Here is a 16,581-nt window from a genome sequence, read left to right on the forward strand (position 1 = left end):
AAGAGAGGTAGCAGAACACACATTTCATACCAACTTATTTACAGAGGACATTCAGATTTTACAAGATGGAAAAGATCTGTTCCCCAAGACCGTCCTACATGGAAGTGATTCATGATACATTCCCTCCCCTTAAATTTAGGACAATAAAAACTTTAATGCACAAGGAAATACTAATGAGAAACAACTTATTCTCTCTCTCATAACAATAAACATTAAAAAATGCTAAGCTTTACGATCTAGGAGAAAGAGACTGCTTATGCTTCTTGCAGTCAAAACCATTCTTTCCTCTGATTTAATAGGAGGGGGTTTATTGATTCTTATCTACAGTTGAGACTTTTTTTTTAGTTAACAAATTGCTCCCAATTTTAGTACTTCGAAGAGTTTGGCTTTAATATTGTCTGTCCTTTGGCTTTGTTCCAACATCCCAGAACATCTGTTCCACTGCACAATCTGTTTGTTTTGTACACTCTCTTTTCACCTAGAAGTAAAGCTCTTTAGTTGACTTATTATTACTACTATTAAATCAACCTGATCTCTGACTCAAGTAGTTTCCAAGGATTAGAAGTAGAGGTCATACATGTGCAAAATGATCACTATGTACTGAAGTGGTATGATGAAATAAAAGCCTGAGACAGCGTAGATGCTTTTGCACAGTAACAGTTTTGTCTTGATCTGGTCGGCACACTGGGAGCTGGGCTTTAAACATCACAGATGTGTGGGTGAAGTGATAAAACCATTATCGTCTTTTTTCTTCTGTTAGCTATGCTCCATCTGGTAGCTTTCTTACTAGCTCTTTCAAAGGTTTCTATGTTCTTTGCAGGATTAAGTGTGGTTTTATGTTTGATAAAGGGATTTAAAATGAATGCCGTCAGCTCCCTCTGCACTAATGGATATATACACATGCTTATTTATTCAAAAATATTTCCATCGTAGCAGTACGAAAAAAGGCATAAAATATACAGGTAAGCCATATACCCCGCTCCATTGAAAAAAATGTCAAAAGTTTTACAAAGCATGTAGACAATACTATATTTGTAATTAATTATCATACCAGTCCAGGAAAAGCAAGGAAAATGAACACATCACAAGGAAGAATAGGATCCATACTCTAAATCCGGCATTGTTTTTGATGGCCTGTGAGGAAAAGGTTATCTCCATTACCATCACCAGTAAAATATACAGTAGAATTTCAACAGTGGCAACCCAGGATGACTGTTAGTGGCTTCACTCATCCCTCCCACAAGAGAAAGAATAAAACTTGCCATTAATTTCAGGTGAATAAAAGTCAGGTTGGCTATATCTCTTTAGATTTATCACACACACACTCAAAATCTTAAAATTGGTCATTAAAAACCAAAAAAACACTACCCCCCCAAAAAAACCCAACACACACCCAAAAAAATCCCAGGATCCCCACACACAATGGAAATACACTCAAAACATTAAGAACTACATCAAAAGATACATGCTTAAAGGTTAGTTTTAAGTTCCAGAAGTGAAATTCTGTGATTAGAAATAATCAGGCCTTCATCATTCTAGTAATATCTTCCAACTAAAAAAACCCTCAAACCTGACAACTATTTCTGGAGGTTGATTTTGCACTGTCAATCACGTTTCAGTCTCAGAGCATGTAGAGCAAGGAGCAAGTATAGCAAGTATTTTTCTGGGATTCTCCTTCCTATAACAGATTGGCATATAGCAGGGGACCTGGTTGTGTCTCTCATTTTTTCAGATTTACACATGGAACAGATTTTTTTATTGATACAAACATTAATGTGAGCAACAGTTTTGTATTTACCACCTTTCTCTACTGTTTCTCAGCATGGTTTAGGAAACTTAGTTCTACCTACAAATACGAAAAACAAAAGTAACTTCAGTTCATGCCACGTTTGATGCACTTTTCAGGAGAGCTGGGCAGTGGATAACTCATCCTTGAGTTACATACTCTATGTGCTTTCAGGAGGTAAAAGAAAAAAAACAAACTGAGCCATTTACTCAGTAGCCTAATTTAGGAACCCTGCTTTTAACTGAAATCTCAGTTCCTGAAAAAAAACCAAAACAACCAACATTCCATTCTAATTAGTAAGATCATAGGATAGATTTGTTTACTAGGAGCATGTGAGATGCCTCCAGAGTGGTAAAGAGACTCTTATGCTAACGCTCAGCATTTAACTCCAGTTTCAATAGTTTCTGTAGTCTGCAATTTCTCCCCCCTTACTTTTTTTTAAACAAACTTCACAGGTGCTTAAATACACACCAGGTGACCGTCCTGTTTAAAAACCAGGTGAGGCCAAGTAGATTTCTGCAGACCTGTATACCTGTTCAAATCATGGTTAGGGGGACAAACAACGCAAACTACTGAGAACTTCAGCTAACTTCTACAATTTTTCCAAAAGTCGTGTCCCAACAGCCCAACACACCCTGCACCTGCACCATGAGCTCGCTCGCACATGCTGTTTAAAGCAACACTTGGGCAAAACTGAAAGTTAAGAGAACAAGTGAGTTCATAAGACAGCTTGGAGACATCACCTCTCTTATGTCTTCGTTGCCTTCTTTGATGTTCTCTGTTGCACCCACAACTAATTGATGGATATTGTCAATATCAGTTTCCTGGTAAAAAAATAAAAATTGAGAAACAGTGATAAATGTTAGGAAAAAAAACACATCCAAGGACTTGGGGAACAAGCAGAACTCAAAAATGAAATAAAATCTGGTATTATGAACATCTTAGTTTCAATGATGCAAAGGTATAGAGGCAGTTAAGTTGCAATTTCTTTACCTGGGATTTTAGGAGCCTGAATGGAGACCACCAAGATAAATAGGAAGTCTCCTGTTTATCTAGAATCAAATTCTACCTGTCTAATTTTTGCCAACTGTTTTGGAAGAGATGCTGCCATGTCCAGAAAAGATGCTGTTAAGTAATACATTTAACGGGACAGCCGTTCTGAGGCAGAGGGATCATTCTAACACACATTGCATTTTCCATTCGCAGTACATACTGATAAGTAACAACAGTAAATATCTTGATTTTGCATTTGAAAAGTAAACAAAAAAATCTTTTCCTTCACATTTCCATCAAAGATTCATTAATCTTATGATTGCATCTTGTATGCAACAAAGACCAAACTACCCCCAAGAAAATCTTCAAGCTGCATTTGCTGCTGTAGTATGAAATTATACTAACCTGTTGCAAGACTTTTTCAGTGAATATCTCTTGTAATCTGGAGATTTCCACCACTTTTCCTTCAATTTGTCTTGGCAAAGAACAGAAATACTCCATTAGAAACTAGCGCAAACGTTTCTTGCTCCAGCAGATTCACATTCTCCAAGCCGGTAAGCAGGCTAGTCAAAAGGCTGGGCTATTTTGTTAGCTGTCTGTTATACAGCAACAACCGATGATTAGTGTTCTGACAGCTTGGGGTTGGAAGACAACCAGCCCACAGTGAAGCTCGGGGAAAGGCACCACCCAGACATTCTCAGATAGCAGCATTCACTGCCACAGCTTCACCTATCTTCCTTCTTTCCGCTAATACAAAAAGCCCATGGTGAACTCTAAGTAGTTAATGCTGACATATCCTTTCTATATGCTACTATGATGTGTGGAATTCACCTTCCCTAGTACTAATAATCCAAAAATAAAGCTCTAGCTTGAGTCAGCCATTCAGGTGTTGTGCAGAACAAGCGGTGAGCAAACGGCAGTGCCGCTCTGCCATGAAGACAGGTCTCTGCGTGGGGGTCAGACACTGCACCTCCCCTACTGCGCTCTGTATATGCAGCAGGCAACATGATATGAATGGAGAACTTAATCCTTTAAAACTTAGATAAGCGAGACAGAACGTAAGCCATCCAAATTTAACCAGTACTATTTTGGATAGTTTGTCACTCAGAACCATTCTTTACATGGTGGGACAGTTCACACAATGCGTGAACTCATACGGTTTGTTTCCTGGGTACTTCTATTTCATGCCTGCTTCAACCACACCACTACAATTGATGCAGCCAGGTGTCCTGCAGCAAATCCACTGTGTGTGGGTGTCGTCTGGGTTACGGGACCCGCATGTGCAGCAGTCTGTCACGTAACAGAAAACTCTACCTGACTTCATCGAAGAGGTTATTCATTTCACCAACAAGTCTCTGGTTCTCCTGTTCGAACTGGAAGAAGGGAAGAAGGAAATCACACGCATGAGTTCATGTGCTTGGACTTGGGGAACTTTCTTCAACCCCCACCCCGATCAACCAACTTCCACTCTTCCTTGCCATCTATTTACAGTATGTCTCAATGAAAAAGATCTTCAAGAATTACTGATACTGGCCTAAATGAACAATACGAATCTGCTTTATTTGTAACCAGTCACTGTAATACTTGTCATTCTCTGCCCATTAATGAAACAAACCCTAGAATAACTTGAAGATTTTGCTCAAGTTAGTTTGCAGTAAGGAAAAATATAGTGGATTGAAATCTGTCCTTTTTTTTATTTTAGAAATTTGAGTGGGGAAAGTCTTCATGCTTGTGAAAGCATGTGATTCTCTTTGTGACATCTCTGCACTGTCCTTCACATTATTCACGTACTGCCCATGGCATGAAGTTAAGAGCTTTTAGATTTTGCTACAATATGAAATATTTTGACATGTAGTACTTCAGACTTTACAAATGCCTTGGCTTTAGTTACACCAGTAGACCTCTTCCATTTAAAACTCATGAGTAATCAGTGAAACATTTAAATATACTTTTAGCACTACATTTTTCAAATACAAGCATAAATAGCAGAATTTATACAGGAAAATAAGCTTTGACTTTTCAGATGAACTTGACTGTCAGATCATTTGTGATTCATTACAGAATAAGTGATCATGCAGCAAGTGTGATAACACAATTTGCTGAAACAAAATCTGCACAGCCAAAATACAGCTGAGAAAGGTATCCCACATCATAGTGGACCTTGTTGGAAAGCCCATCCTAAGGACTGTGATTTAGAAAGAACCCGTTAGGACATACTGAGCTGGGATTTCCAAGGTGCCGGAATGAGTTCGATGTTGCAGTCTGGCAGCCAGCTACAGCTGGTTAAAAGCCTGAGGGGGGCCTGCAGCATACCGCTCCCTGCCCTGCGGCCACTCGGCTCCGGGCAGTAGGTGCTCAGGGAGTCCTGTGGCCTGCCCCAGCCGAAGGGCTCCTGCCGTCAGGGACTGCAGGATACCTCGTATTGGAAGGATCAAAAGTCCCATGTTGGCCGAGGGAGGGGAAGCCTATTCAAGGTATTCTGCCAATTGATTCTACATGGCCAAAGCCTCAGTAATGGCTGGACCTTTGTGGTATGGACACAACTGACTAGGTCTTTGCACTTTTCTCACAAAGCAGGGAAAGACCTGGTCTACATGGTGATACAGAAATAGCACACAGGATATACATTTCCATTGAAAACTACCTGTTACATGCCTCTGACAAACCTGAGTGATACATACAGCAGCGTGAATACCAGAAAACAGGATTCAGAATGCAAAGAATTTGACACTGGAGCTCTGCAAGACAGCAAGCCCTGTTCTAGTTCAGTTAATCTCCTTATTTTGAACTAGCCTACGTAAGACACTGGGATTTTGGCATAATTCAATCATGTTACAATTTCATTAGCAGTAAAAGCACAGCAGTCCTCCCAGCCACCTTGCAAGGTCTCATGATCCTTCTTAAAACAGAGCAATGTGTTAAAGATGAAAACACTCAACAGAGCAGCACTGCTTATAGGTCCGACTTGGTCTTCAGTCAGTGTAACAGCAATTACTCGCTAGCCGAGTAAATGCCCAGCGCTTAATCTGGCAAGAAAAGGAGGTGTTGCCCAGAGAAGACAGTATTTGAAAACAACTATCATGTGCAAAAAGCAAAAGAAGGAAGGAGGAGGGGGAAAGGTCTGAACCACAGAGCATTATGATAACAGCGAGGGTCCAGTGACATCAGTGAAAGGCAAATGGGCATTTTGCTTTTAGAGCAGTGCTACTGAAATAGCCCAAAATGAAGCACTTGTTTAAAGTACTTTGAAATACCGACAATGCTGTTTGTCATGAAGATGCAGCATGAAAATTAGTGGCTATAATATGACATACAGTTCATCTGACCGATAGCTTCTTTCACAGAGCCAGTCTGTAGGAGTATGTACATTTAACGTTATTACACTGACACATTTGGTGACTTTCTTTGGTTCACCACTGTGACCCACACCCTGCCCCAATCATGCCACCAGCATCTCTATCCCAGGCTTTTTTAAGATCTTCCTTGCACAGCTTGTGCCACTCCTCGTGCGCATTGCTCCAGATGCTGATGTGTGCATCCCTTGAAACAACACAGAATGTTCCAGCTGAAACTTCTGCCATATCAAGTACTTCCACAGTACTAACACAGAGAAGAAATGAAGTGTGTATACTATGTAGGGTGCAGTGGAAAAGATCCAGTGCAGCCACTGAGGAGTTTGTCCTGCTCCTCTCCCCGCATACACAGTCCTAAGCAAGTGCTGCTGCTCATCTGGTTTCGTGGCATGGCATTTTAGCTTACTAACCACTTTTTCCTCCTGTGTTTTCTGGCAGATTAGTAAACTGAATCCCACCACAGGACTAGATGATAGGGCTGGCTTCAGGGACGAGTTGAAAGCAGGAGCTGAGCAAGACTTCTGCGCTGCCACAGAGCAACACAGAAAAGCCAGAAAATAAGAAAAGGCAAACCACATTTCATACTCTTCACCTTCATTCCTTCCTCACACCCCACACCATCACCACTGTTCCCCATCATTTTGTGCTGTAATGTTCTTCATCTTGCTTCAGGCCCACAAGGGCCTCAGCGAAACAGTACTTGAGACTCTGCCAAAAGTAAATTAAATGTCAACTTGCATGACTTAGGGGGAAATGGTTACTGTGTTAAAAATCAGAAATTTGTAGGTTTAATCTGGCAGAAGTGAGTGTGAAATGATAGGTATGTTTAAAGAATGATAACAGTGAATCTCATAGAAAAAGGTTTAGTCTTCTGACATAGGCAATTTATGTCATGAATAACTAAAAATGTTTTTTAATTTCTTTTAAAATACAATTTTTTTTTATACTGGAGGTTCACTGTTTACCTGATTGGCAAGAACAGCTTTCTCCCCTTGGTTAAAGGACTCCAGAGAGTCTAAGATCACAGACGAGGAGGAGTTGGGCACTGTCACCTTCACTGTGGAGTACAGACCCATGAGACAAGGGGAAAGAGAGATGAACATACTGCACAGCTCCCTGAAGTCCCACTGATTTCCACTCTAAAGATCCAATGGTTTTGTTAAATAAAAAAGTATCAGTGTTGCAGTACATTCAAGTGTCATTGTCATTGCTGTCTGTAGTGTCTCCTTCTACAGAGCAGAGCATTTGTTAAAATATAATTGACTAATACAGTGGTATTTACTTCACAGCAGCGGATAGTTAAAGGTGTTTCATCACTCTGCTCCTTTACGTTCACACCATTGTATGTCTCTGATTTTAGTGGAGGCATCTCAGAACAAAGCCAAGGAACAGAGCAATGAAATAGAGCCATGAGATTTAGCACTGAGTCATCTGGTTGGTCCTTAAGTCACTAAATCAGGCCACCAAGCTGTAATTGTTTTTCTGACTTCTGTAAGGATAAGTATTTCTGCACAAATACTCAACATCAAAAATTCCCTATTTTGCTGCCTTAGTAAAACTGAGATAACTAATTTAGAAGGCAAAATTTCAATAAAGAAACAGTGAATTATTTTAATCCCTTACAAATAGCACAAATCCACTTGAGAAAGTACTCCAAAGAGTCCCTTTGATATTTAAAATCCTCCACTGCCATGGATTGCCTTTTAAACTGCTAAATTTGAAATCTGAAATCATGGCTGATGGACCGCTTGGTGCAGACAGCAGTAAGATATGCTAAAGCAGTCAGTTGAACAAAAGATTAGAGTGCAGAACACATCATATACCAATGTGTCACAAAGGGGTTTACATGATGGGAACATAAACCAAACTCTAGTGATCAGTATAGCTCCATGATTTATGGCTTATTAAAGTAGCTTCTTTTATGACAGTGAAATATTCTGTTACAAAAGTATGGCATAAAGTGACAAACCACTTAAGATATGTCTAAAAATCTAATGCATAGAAGAAATAATCATAGTTCTTTTTTGTTATCCCATGAGATAAGTCATTATATGTACTGTACCTGAATTTAAGATAAAAACAAACAAAAAAAGATAAAGTCAGGGAAAATTAGATATTTTCACAACTCAGAGCCAGATTTTTTCACACTCAATGCAGCCACAAGACATCTGCTCACAATAACTGTAAGAACCATTAATATACACCTGTACTCAGGGTTATAAACTGAAATTTATTGTGCGAATTATAAAATAGCCTGAAACCATTTTGAACAATGTAAAGGTCTCTCCTGTGGGTAAAATACTGGTAGAAATTGCTTCTGTAGCAATATGATAGGGCTTTAATTCATTATTTTACCCACAGGAAGGATCACGGAACCATGATTGAGAACTGTTAAGTATGATTTGACACAACACATTCCAATTTAAAACCAAACACAGCAGTTTCTACACTGTAACCTACCCTCTTCTGAGGGCTGCTGGATTTTTTGAGTAACTTAAATGAAGTTCGTCCACGCTTCACGAGTCAAACGTTGAAAAAGTAGAAATTAACTTCTCTGTAACAGCAGACATAATGCAGAAGAGAGATAATTACCTGTCCTTTGAGTGAATAAATTAACTAAAGCTGTGAGGGTTTCTTACGTGTTTGTAAAGACCCTTTGATTCCTGCGTTAAAAGCACAATGAAGTCATTAAATATTGCCAAGGTAATATAAAGGATTTATGCGACCAGTGAAAAAAGAAATACTCATTCAAATACTCGAATTATTTCCTAGATACGCCTATAGTTACACCTATATTTACACCTTGGACCCAAATTTACCTGAAAATCAGAATAATGGATCTAGTGACTTTAAAGTCTGTTAGGAGTGAAATTATACAGTATCCAACTTCTACTAATAAAGGCCAACTCTTAGCTATAAGTTCCCTCATAAATGCACTGAAATAGCAGTTTTGCTGTGGAATAGTCACTACATACATCCCTAGCCTTTGTAAATTAGCTAATGATACTGTTCATAAAACAAAACAAAAAAGAAACCCTGGAAAAAAACCCACGTTAGGTCCACAGAACAGAGTAATGGCTTGCTCAGCTCTTAGTATCAACATATTAGTGGCAACGTTTACATATGAAGCCCTGTTGTGCACATACACATATCACACAAATATTCAACTCTCTGTTTACAGTTTAACTCCAATGATATGCAATCCAATCCAACAGTAAAAAAAACTACCTGGTAAGAAATGATCCTCATTAGGGGGCATTACCTATAACTAGAAACAATCAGCTCACTTTCTACTTGACAACTGATGGAGAAAGGAAAAAATGTCTGTAGTAATACTATCGTGAACGCTGACTCACTTTTCTTTTAAATCGTAATAAATGTAGACTCCTTCCAAGACATAATGTGGAAGCAACTGATGCTTGTTAATTTTTAGGAGGGGTAGAAATCAAGCTTTTATTTCTTCACAACAGTGCGAGAAGCATAGACTTATAGTCAGTGTGAGAAGAAGCTGAGATACAGACAGCCCTGACTACTGGTGGTCATGCTGTCAGCCTGCAGTGAGCTACAACAGGAGAGAACGGCTCTGGGTGAGATCAGAACCACAGCAAGATTCATCAGGAGATTCAGACAACCAGCACAGAACCAGCTTTCTGCAAAACTTAGAATAAATTATAAGAAGAGAGGAGGCTGTTCTGGTGGTAACTTCCCTTTGTATGTTTTTTTCAATTCTAGTTTCCTAGTATCAGTACTAAAACACAAGTACTGAGAGTACATAACAAAAACAAATTTTAAATGTAAATTCACACATGGAAATTTAAGAATAAACTATGGCATAAGAGCAGTAATAATATTTTAGTGTATTAATATATATAGGGCCTCAAAGTTTGTTATTTTTATTTTGGTAGCATTTTGATCTGTTTCTCTAAACAGACTAGTTAATTTGTCTCTTTTCCCACGGAGCACACTGAACTTAAAGCTGAGATCTGAAGTTTAGAGCACAAGTAATTTATCTAGGCTTAATCATGGCACTGACATCAAGGCACTGTTATATACTATACGTTTTCTTGCAAACTATAGGCAGAACTGTGTAAGCTAAGAATAAGGACATTATTATAGTCTGTCTGAGCTAAAAGTTTATTAAAGTTGGAGCACCAGTGTTATTTTTATACCCCTTTTCACAGGACGAGCAACTCCTGAAAGCACAACAGAAGTAAATCAGTGTAAAACCACCAGTGAAAGTTTAAAAAAATACGTAATAATAAAAAAGTACAGCACAGGAGAGCTCTGAATGGGTAAAGAATAATAATGGATTTTTTAAAAATGTCTGTTGCTTCTCCTCTAGGAAGAGCTCTCTGAACACCTAATAAGAAGTAGTTTAGGACTGGAGATTTAGGAGTCTAGAAATCCTTCAAAGCATTAAACTATGAACATAAATTTTTCTCTTATCTGGGGCCTTACTCTAAAAAGTACAAAAATATTTAATGAAAAAGAAATGTATTTATTGCCAAAGTACCATGGCAAGGGATGTAACATGTTTAAAACTTAATTACAGTGTGAGGCCTACAAAAAACAATCCAACATTTAGTAGTCAGTTATTAGTAAGCCCTGTCAGAGCCATCACCTCTGATGCTTATTTCCTCCTGATCCTCTGGAAGCTGACAGCAAAGGGGCTAATAATATTGTGCCTAAACACAGAAGAATGAAAATATGTAAAGAATTCTCTTTAAAAAGAAAACAGAAAGCAGGAGTAAGCCTTTAGATTTCAGACGGGCACTCAAGAACAATATGAGAGCATCAAGAGCAGCCTCTGAAGAACCTTTTCTCTTTGACAAACCATACCATAATTATGTGCAACTTACTCATCTCTGATGGGAAGAGTGATGCATACTGTGTTTGGAAACATCTGTAATCACTAATCTCTAATTCACATAGTCATACTGCAGCATCCTTTTGCCCTAGTGAAGCTCACCATTCTGAAAACTGCACATCTAGTTATAAATCAGTTCCTTCTTTATATAAAACAAGGCAATGTGTGCTAATGTAGAGAGGTTTTCTAAGATTTTTGAATTTTGAGCCATGTTCAAAACAATAAATTTTAGGAATATCAAAAGGTCTAACAGATAGGTTGTCCGCAATCATGCCTGTGGCAGAAATTTTGTATTATATCAGTTCAAATTTAAGCAGAATTGGATTAAACAATACATAAATGTGTTAATAACGGGGAGATGCAAAAAAGGTAAAATTCACAAGATTCTGTTGTGACAGAAAGTTTGTAGCTATTCTTTCTAGTAAACCAATCTGATTTTGATACTCCAAAAACATAAAAAGGGGTAAAATGAAGTATAACTCATAGTCATACTTAAACAGTATAACTATTTAAGGTGTGTTCTAGAAATAGTCCAAGGAAAAAAAAGAGCCCAAACTTTATTCTTTCAGGAGTTTCATAATGCTTTTTTCTGATGTTGCCTTGACTTCTATTGTTTCCTGACTAAAAAAAGCAATTCATAACTGTAATTTTAAAAACAATTTTAATTTCAATTGTTGAAAAATAGTTTTTATTAATTTCATGGCTCCATGTAAGTATTTTGTAGCACTTTTAAATATTAGCTGCTACCAGAAGATCCAGGAAGCCATGTGCAAAAGCTGTATCTTGTTATGGCATTATTCTGTGTAAAATGAAAGTTGAAAATTACTTTGGGTGAATCCGTACTTTTTAAAAACATATGAATACAGCAAAAAATATAATGAAATGGACAATAAGACATAAGACATAATTACCATTTGTATTTCTTCAGGTGACAGCTCATCTTCACCTTTGCCATCCCCCCATAATCCAAGGTTACTTTGGGCATCAGGCAGATTCCTGTCTGCAAAAGAACCACCAGATGCTTGAGACAATGCAGGACACTGAATAGCAAAGTGAAAAAACATTTTTTGTCCATTTCAGAATGCTGAGGAAATTGTTATATCTCATTTGGCATTAACTGAGATTCACCCTATATTTACAGCACAAAATTACACCAATATACTTTAACTTCTAAACTGGAACAAAAGTCTATGCACGTTTAATTTTGTGAACTACGAGGAGTCGCACTAATATATTGACAGTGAAGGATGTAAAACAACTCACAATGCACTAAGACTTGCTAGGGCACAAAATACTGTAGCATTTGCCTTAACAGAAGAAAACACAAAATTTTCCAAATGACAGTCTATATGCAAACTATTATCTTCCAATGAGACTTGACAGAGCCACCAGCTCCTCATTCCAAAAAGAACAGAATCTCAAAGACATTTTGAGCAAAGTTCACAGGACAAACTTGATTTCCTCACGCTGTTCAAACTGCATATTACAGTGCAAATCCTACAGCACAGTGTGCAAGGGGTCTTCCTGCATATAAATGGAATCAGATCTGATCCCACAAACTAACCCTTATGCATCATAGCTGCTTCATTGATTTCAATAGTACTTCCCCTTTGATTAAAGCTAATCATCTGCATAAATCTTAGCAGGAGCTGGGCACAAAAGAACTTGAATGGCTATTTCTGCGATATTCCCTTCTGGAAGATTTATTTTTAGGTTTAATTATATACTTCTGATTATAGATGAAGAAGTTTGAATGAAAAAGAAGAAATTGTGCTACAGGAACCTACTGTTTCTGAAGCTGTTCTAGCATCAGTGTTTAAAATCCTAACAGTAAGACTGCTCTCTTGAGAAGGCCTCTCTTCTCCCCACTGGCTGTGATATTTTTACAAAATCCAAAAGAGAGATTTGCACCACCCCACAATGGATCAAAACTGAACCTGCTTTGACTTATCAGATGCAGGTTGCAAATTAAAATACAGAAAGAGTTAGTTTTTACTTTTTCAGACTTCCTATTAATCCCAGTCAAATTTTTCAGGCATTTATAAGTATTTTCATTTGTTTTGCTATAACCTTCTAAACCTAATTTTTTTCAATTGCATAAGCAGCACTGATGCATCAGCATTCAGATACTGACTTGTCTTGGGAAGCCCCTGAAAGAATTAGCCCTATTTATAAACAAATATATGAAAAGGATTATAAGGAGAAATTTTCCCCTTTATCCTTCACCATAATGTTTGTGAAAACTCTTGAAAAATAAACATTATAAATCAGTATTGTTGTGTATGTCTTCTTTATAAATGTATATTTTGCTTCTCAACAACCAAACCAGGATGTACAAACAATGACAATGTTAGAAATGAAGGATGTGGATAAGAAATATAGTAAATTTAAGAAAAAAAAAACAAAACAAAAATAGATCTGTTCTTTCTTACAAGTAATAAAAAATAAAAACAAGAATATCTTTAAAGATTGTTTGGAAAGGATTCAATTCTCTGTTTTCCATGGGGGTATCATCAGTATTTCAAGTCCATTTCACAGAACACAAACCTGATTTGTTTAGGTAATCAATGTATTTACATTATATCAAAATTATAATGAATTACCTACTGGATTCAAAGAAAAGATGATAATTAGTTTATGGAGCCAAGAAAAAAGGATATATTCCTATTTTATCCCAGAGGAGCCAATTACTTTCAGGCACTGTCAGCACTGTTAAAAAAACAGTACCTGTATCCAATGCAATGGATAATAAGCAAATATACTTATGGTAAGAAGTAAGCAAGAAACACTTATCTCCCCAGGGTTCCTCCTGTCACTGCGGTACGTTTCTGGCTACTGGGAAGGTTGTTCTGCAGCTCTCATGGAGCTGACATTAATGCTTTTCTACAATTCATCCAGCAAAAGCCAAACTACATTTCTTTTGCAGAAACAGAAGTAATTAACGCATGACAGAGATACAAAGTGATCAAATCCTCTGAACCCTTTTCCATGCTGAAAGGTGACAGCTGCTAAGCTTGTGGACCCATTCAAAAGCTACTCATTATTTACATTTATTTCCATAAACTAAATGTCAAATTTGTAATATGCAAATAAATACTGTCAGCATATAAAAGCAATCTCCAGAGAGACTATTTTCCTACCATAAGGCATGTCCAGTATAATTCTAATGTAAACAGGTGCTTTGCCTCAAAACAAAAGTAATCACATTTTGCCTTGGTTTCTGCCAAAAAACCCAAACAAAACCCAAGTTGTGCTTTAGCACACCAAGTAGGACATTCAGCTGTTCATCATAATATTCAAATTAAGGACAGGACCACAAGCTGCTCTCAGAACTATCTTTACAGCTGAGATATTTAACATAAGGAACCCAGGCACACTGATGATGGCTAATTCATAAATACAAATGCCCACCATTCTCTAAACCACCAACATCCTGAGGACGAAACAGTTTATTTCTAAACACAAGAATTTCTCCAGTTTCTTAAAAATTTGAAAAGTTACTTAAAAAAAATCAAAGGCTATAAGATTTAAACTAAGCTTCCTGTTTCCCAGTCATCTCGTTCATGCTATTTCCATGCTTGGACAATCACCTACTGGTGAAGTCACAAGGCTTATTTCTATAAGCAGCAGCAACCAACACTTACCCTTATGTGAGGAATCACAGGCTGTGTGCATTTACAAACTGTTTCAGACAGATTTATTCTGCTATACAAATTTCATGGTTTCCTCAAAGACTAGTAGGCAATCCCTCATAAGTACTACATCAGCATCATTTATGTGACAGAACCTCTACTTTCTTGCAAAAAAATAAAGCATAAACTAATAAAAGCAAAAACTGAAGTAATGAAAATTAATGTGCAACAAACAAAGCTTCATTTCCTTTTATTGCAGTGGTTTGCTCTGTCCAAGGCAACCAAAGAACAGCATTTTCCACAGTGTGGCACAGGTTTTAGAGCTAAAAATTGTAATAACAGTATGTGGTGGGAGTGCGCACTTTCAAAGATTGTGGAGACATTCAGTAACAAGGAAGGAGCACAGGGCAATGAAGATGCTACTACGCTGCTGCTTCTCTACTGGCACTAGCTCACAGCTGCGAAACACTGATAACATGTTACGGTGAAACTCATCTATGTGCCTACGTGCTGCATCACTTAAGACATACTATAAAAACATAGTAAGCACTAGAAATGACACATAATCTTTACTTCTTAAAATAAATTCAGTGTCAGGGGGGCGCAAAAAAGGCATACTGATAGGGCTACAGACGTACAAACTGGTTAGAAAGATAAGCAATGCCGTATCAGAAAATTAAACTCTTCACACACTGTGAGGTAATTCAGTATTGGAGTCTTCATCCAGAAATGGAGCACCCACTTCACACGAATGCAGCCTTTGTACAGCCCTAAAGTCACCAACCAGGGGAACTTTACTCTTTCAATAAAAATCACTAAAGAAACAATAACTGATTATCAGAATAATATGGCCATCTAGTGCATTTCTTTTGTCTTGATGATGAAGTATTATCCTAATGTAATGTCACATTTCATGTAGGTTCTATTTCTCTCTCAAAAAAAAATTCATGCTGTAAATCACAGGGTACTTTAGACTCCTCTAGACAGTACAAGCAGAACACAAGCTAGGGAAAGCAACTCCAGATCACAGAAACAAGACTTCTCTTTAGGTATGAAACCTGAAACTATCTGCACAGTGGTGGTACTCCAAAAAACAGTGTGAAACGAAGTTCTGCCAGAGTACACATCCCAGGACAGGTGAAAATGACTAAGAGAAGGGACTTACATCCCCCGGCCTCAGAAGCAGGCCACCAAGGAATCAGAAGCAATGTTCACAAGTCCTGTCAAGAACAGCACCAGCTGAAATGACCTTGGGGTCACAGAGATACTGCTTTGGACTTCTGGCTCTCTCCTGTCCACTGAAAGATGAGATGCAATCCTTCCAGAAGGGAAACTCAATGCTGTGGAGAACATCCCCAAAACTACTGGATCTGGCCAGCCAGTAACCTCCCCTCTACGAGCATATTCTACCTTCAAGTTCCTACTGTAAAAGTGTCCAACTCAAAGGCATCTGTGCTTAAAAACTAGAAAATGTTCCCAGAACACTGTTGAGCTACTTTCCAATTCCTTGCCATCAGTGAAAGGAATGTGGAAAAATCAGATAGATGGAATCACAGAATCGTTTAGGTTGGAAAGGACCTTTAAGATCATCGACTCCAACCATAAACCTAGTGTGGCCAAGTCCACCACTAAACCATGTCCCTAAGCACCATGTCTACATGCCTTCTAAATGACTCCAGGGATGGTGACTCTACCACTTCCCTGGGCAGCCTGTTTCAATGCTTCACAACCCTTCCAGTGAAGAAATTCTTCTTAATATCCAATCTAAACCTTGCCTGGTACAACTTGAAGCAATTTCCTCTTGCCCTATGGCTCGTTACTTGGGAGAAGAGACTGATCCCCACCACAGTACAACCTCCTTTCAGGTAGTTCTAAAGAGCAATAAGGTCTCCCCTCAGCCTCCTTTTCTCCAGGCGAAACCGCCCCAGCTCCCTCAGCCACTCCTCATCA

General features: G+C 38.1%; 1 protein-coding gene across 1 annotated transcript in view; it reads right to left on the reverse strand.

Moving 5' to 3' along the window:
- Positions 1–1,004: 1,004 nt before the first annotated feature.
- The window catches only part of STX18 (syntaxin 18), a 35,514-nt gene continuing 19,937 nt past the window's right edge, over positions 1,005–16,581 (reverse strand). Inside the window, exons 7-11 of the mRNA XM_009703818.1 lie at positions 11,911–11,999; positions 4,094–4,152; positions 3,185–3,254; positions 2,530–2,610; positions 1,005–1,134 (exon numbers count right to left, since the gene is read on the reverse strand). Coding sequence (XP_009702120.1) covers positions 1,039–1,134; positions 2,530–2,610; positions 3,185–3,254; positions 4,094–4,152; positions 11,911–11,999 — 395 coding nt within the window. The 3' untranslated portion in view covers positions 1,005–1,038. The remainder of the gene's footprint in view (positions 1,135–2,529; positions 2,611–3,184; positions 3,255–4,093; positions 4,153–11,910; positions 12,000–16,581) is intronic.

The sequence above is a fragment of the Cariama cristata genome, unplaced genomic scaffold (assembly GCF_000690535.1).
Source record: "Cariama cristata isolate BGI_N322 unplaced genomic scaffold, ASM69053v1 scaffold5757, whole genome shotgun sequence".
Taxonomy (NCBI): Eukaryota; Metazoa; Chordata; class Aves; order Cariamiformes; family Cariamidae; genus Cariama; species Cariama cristata.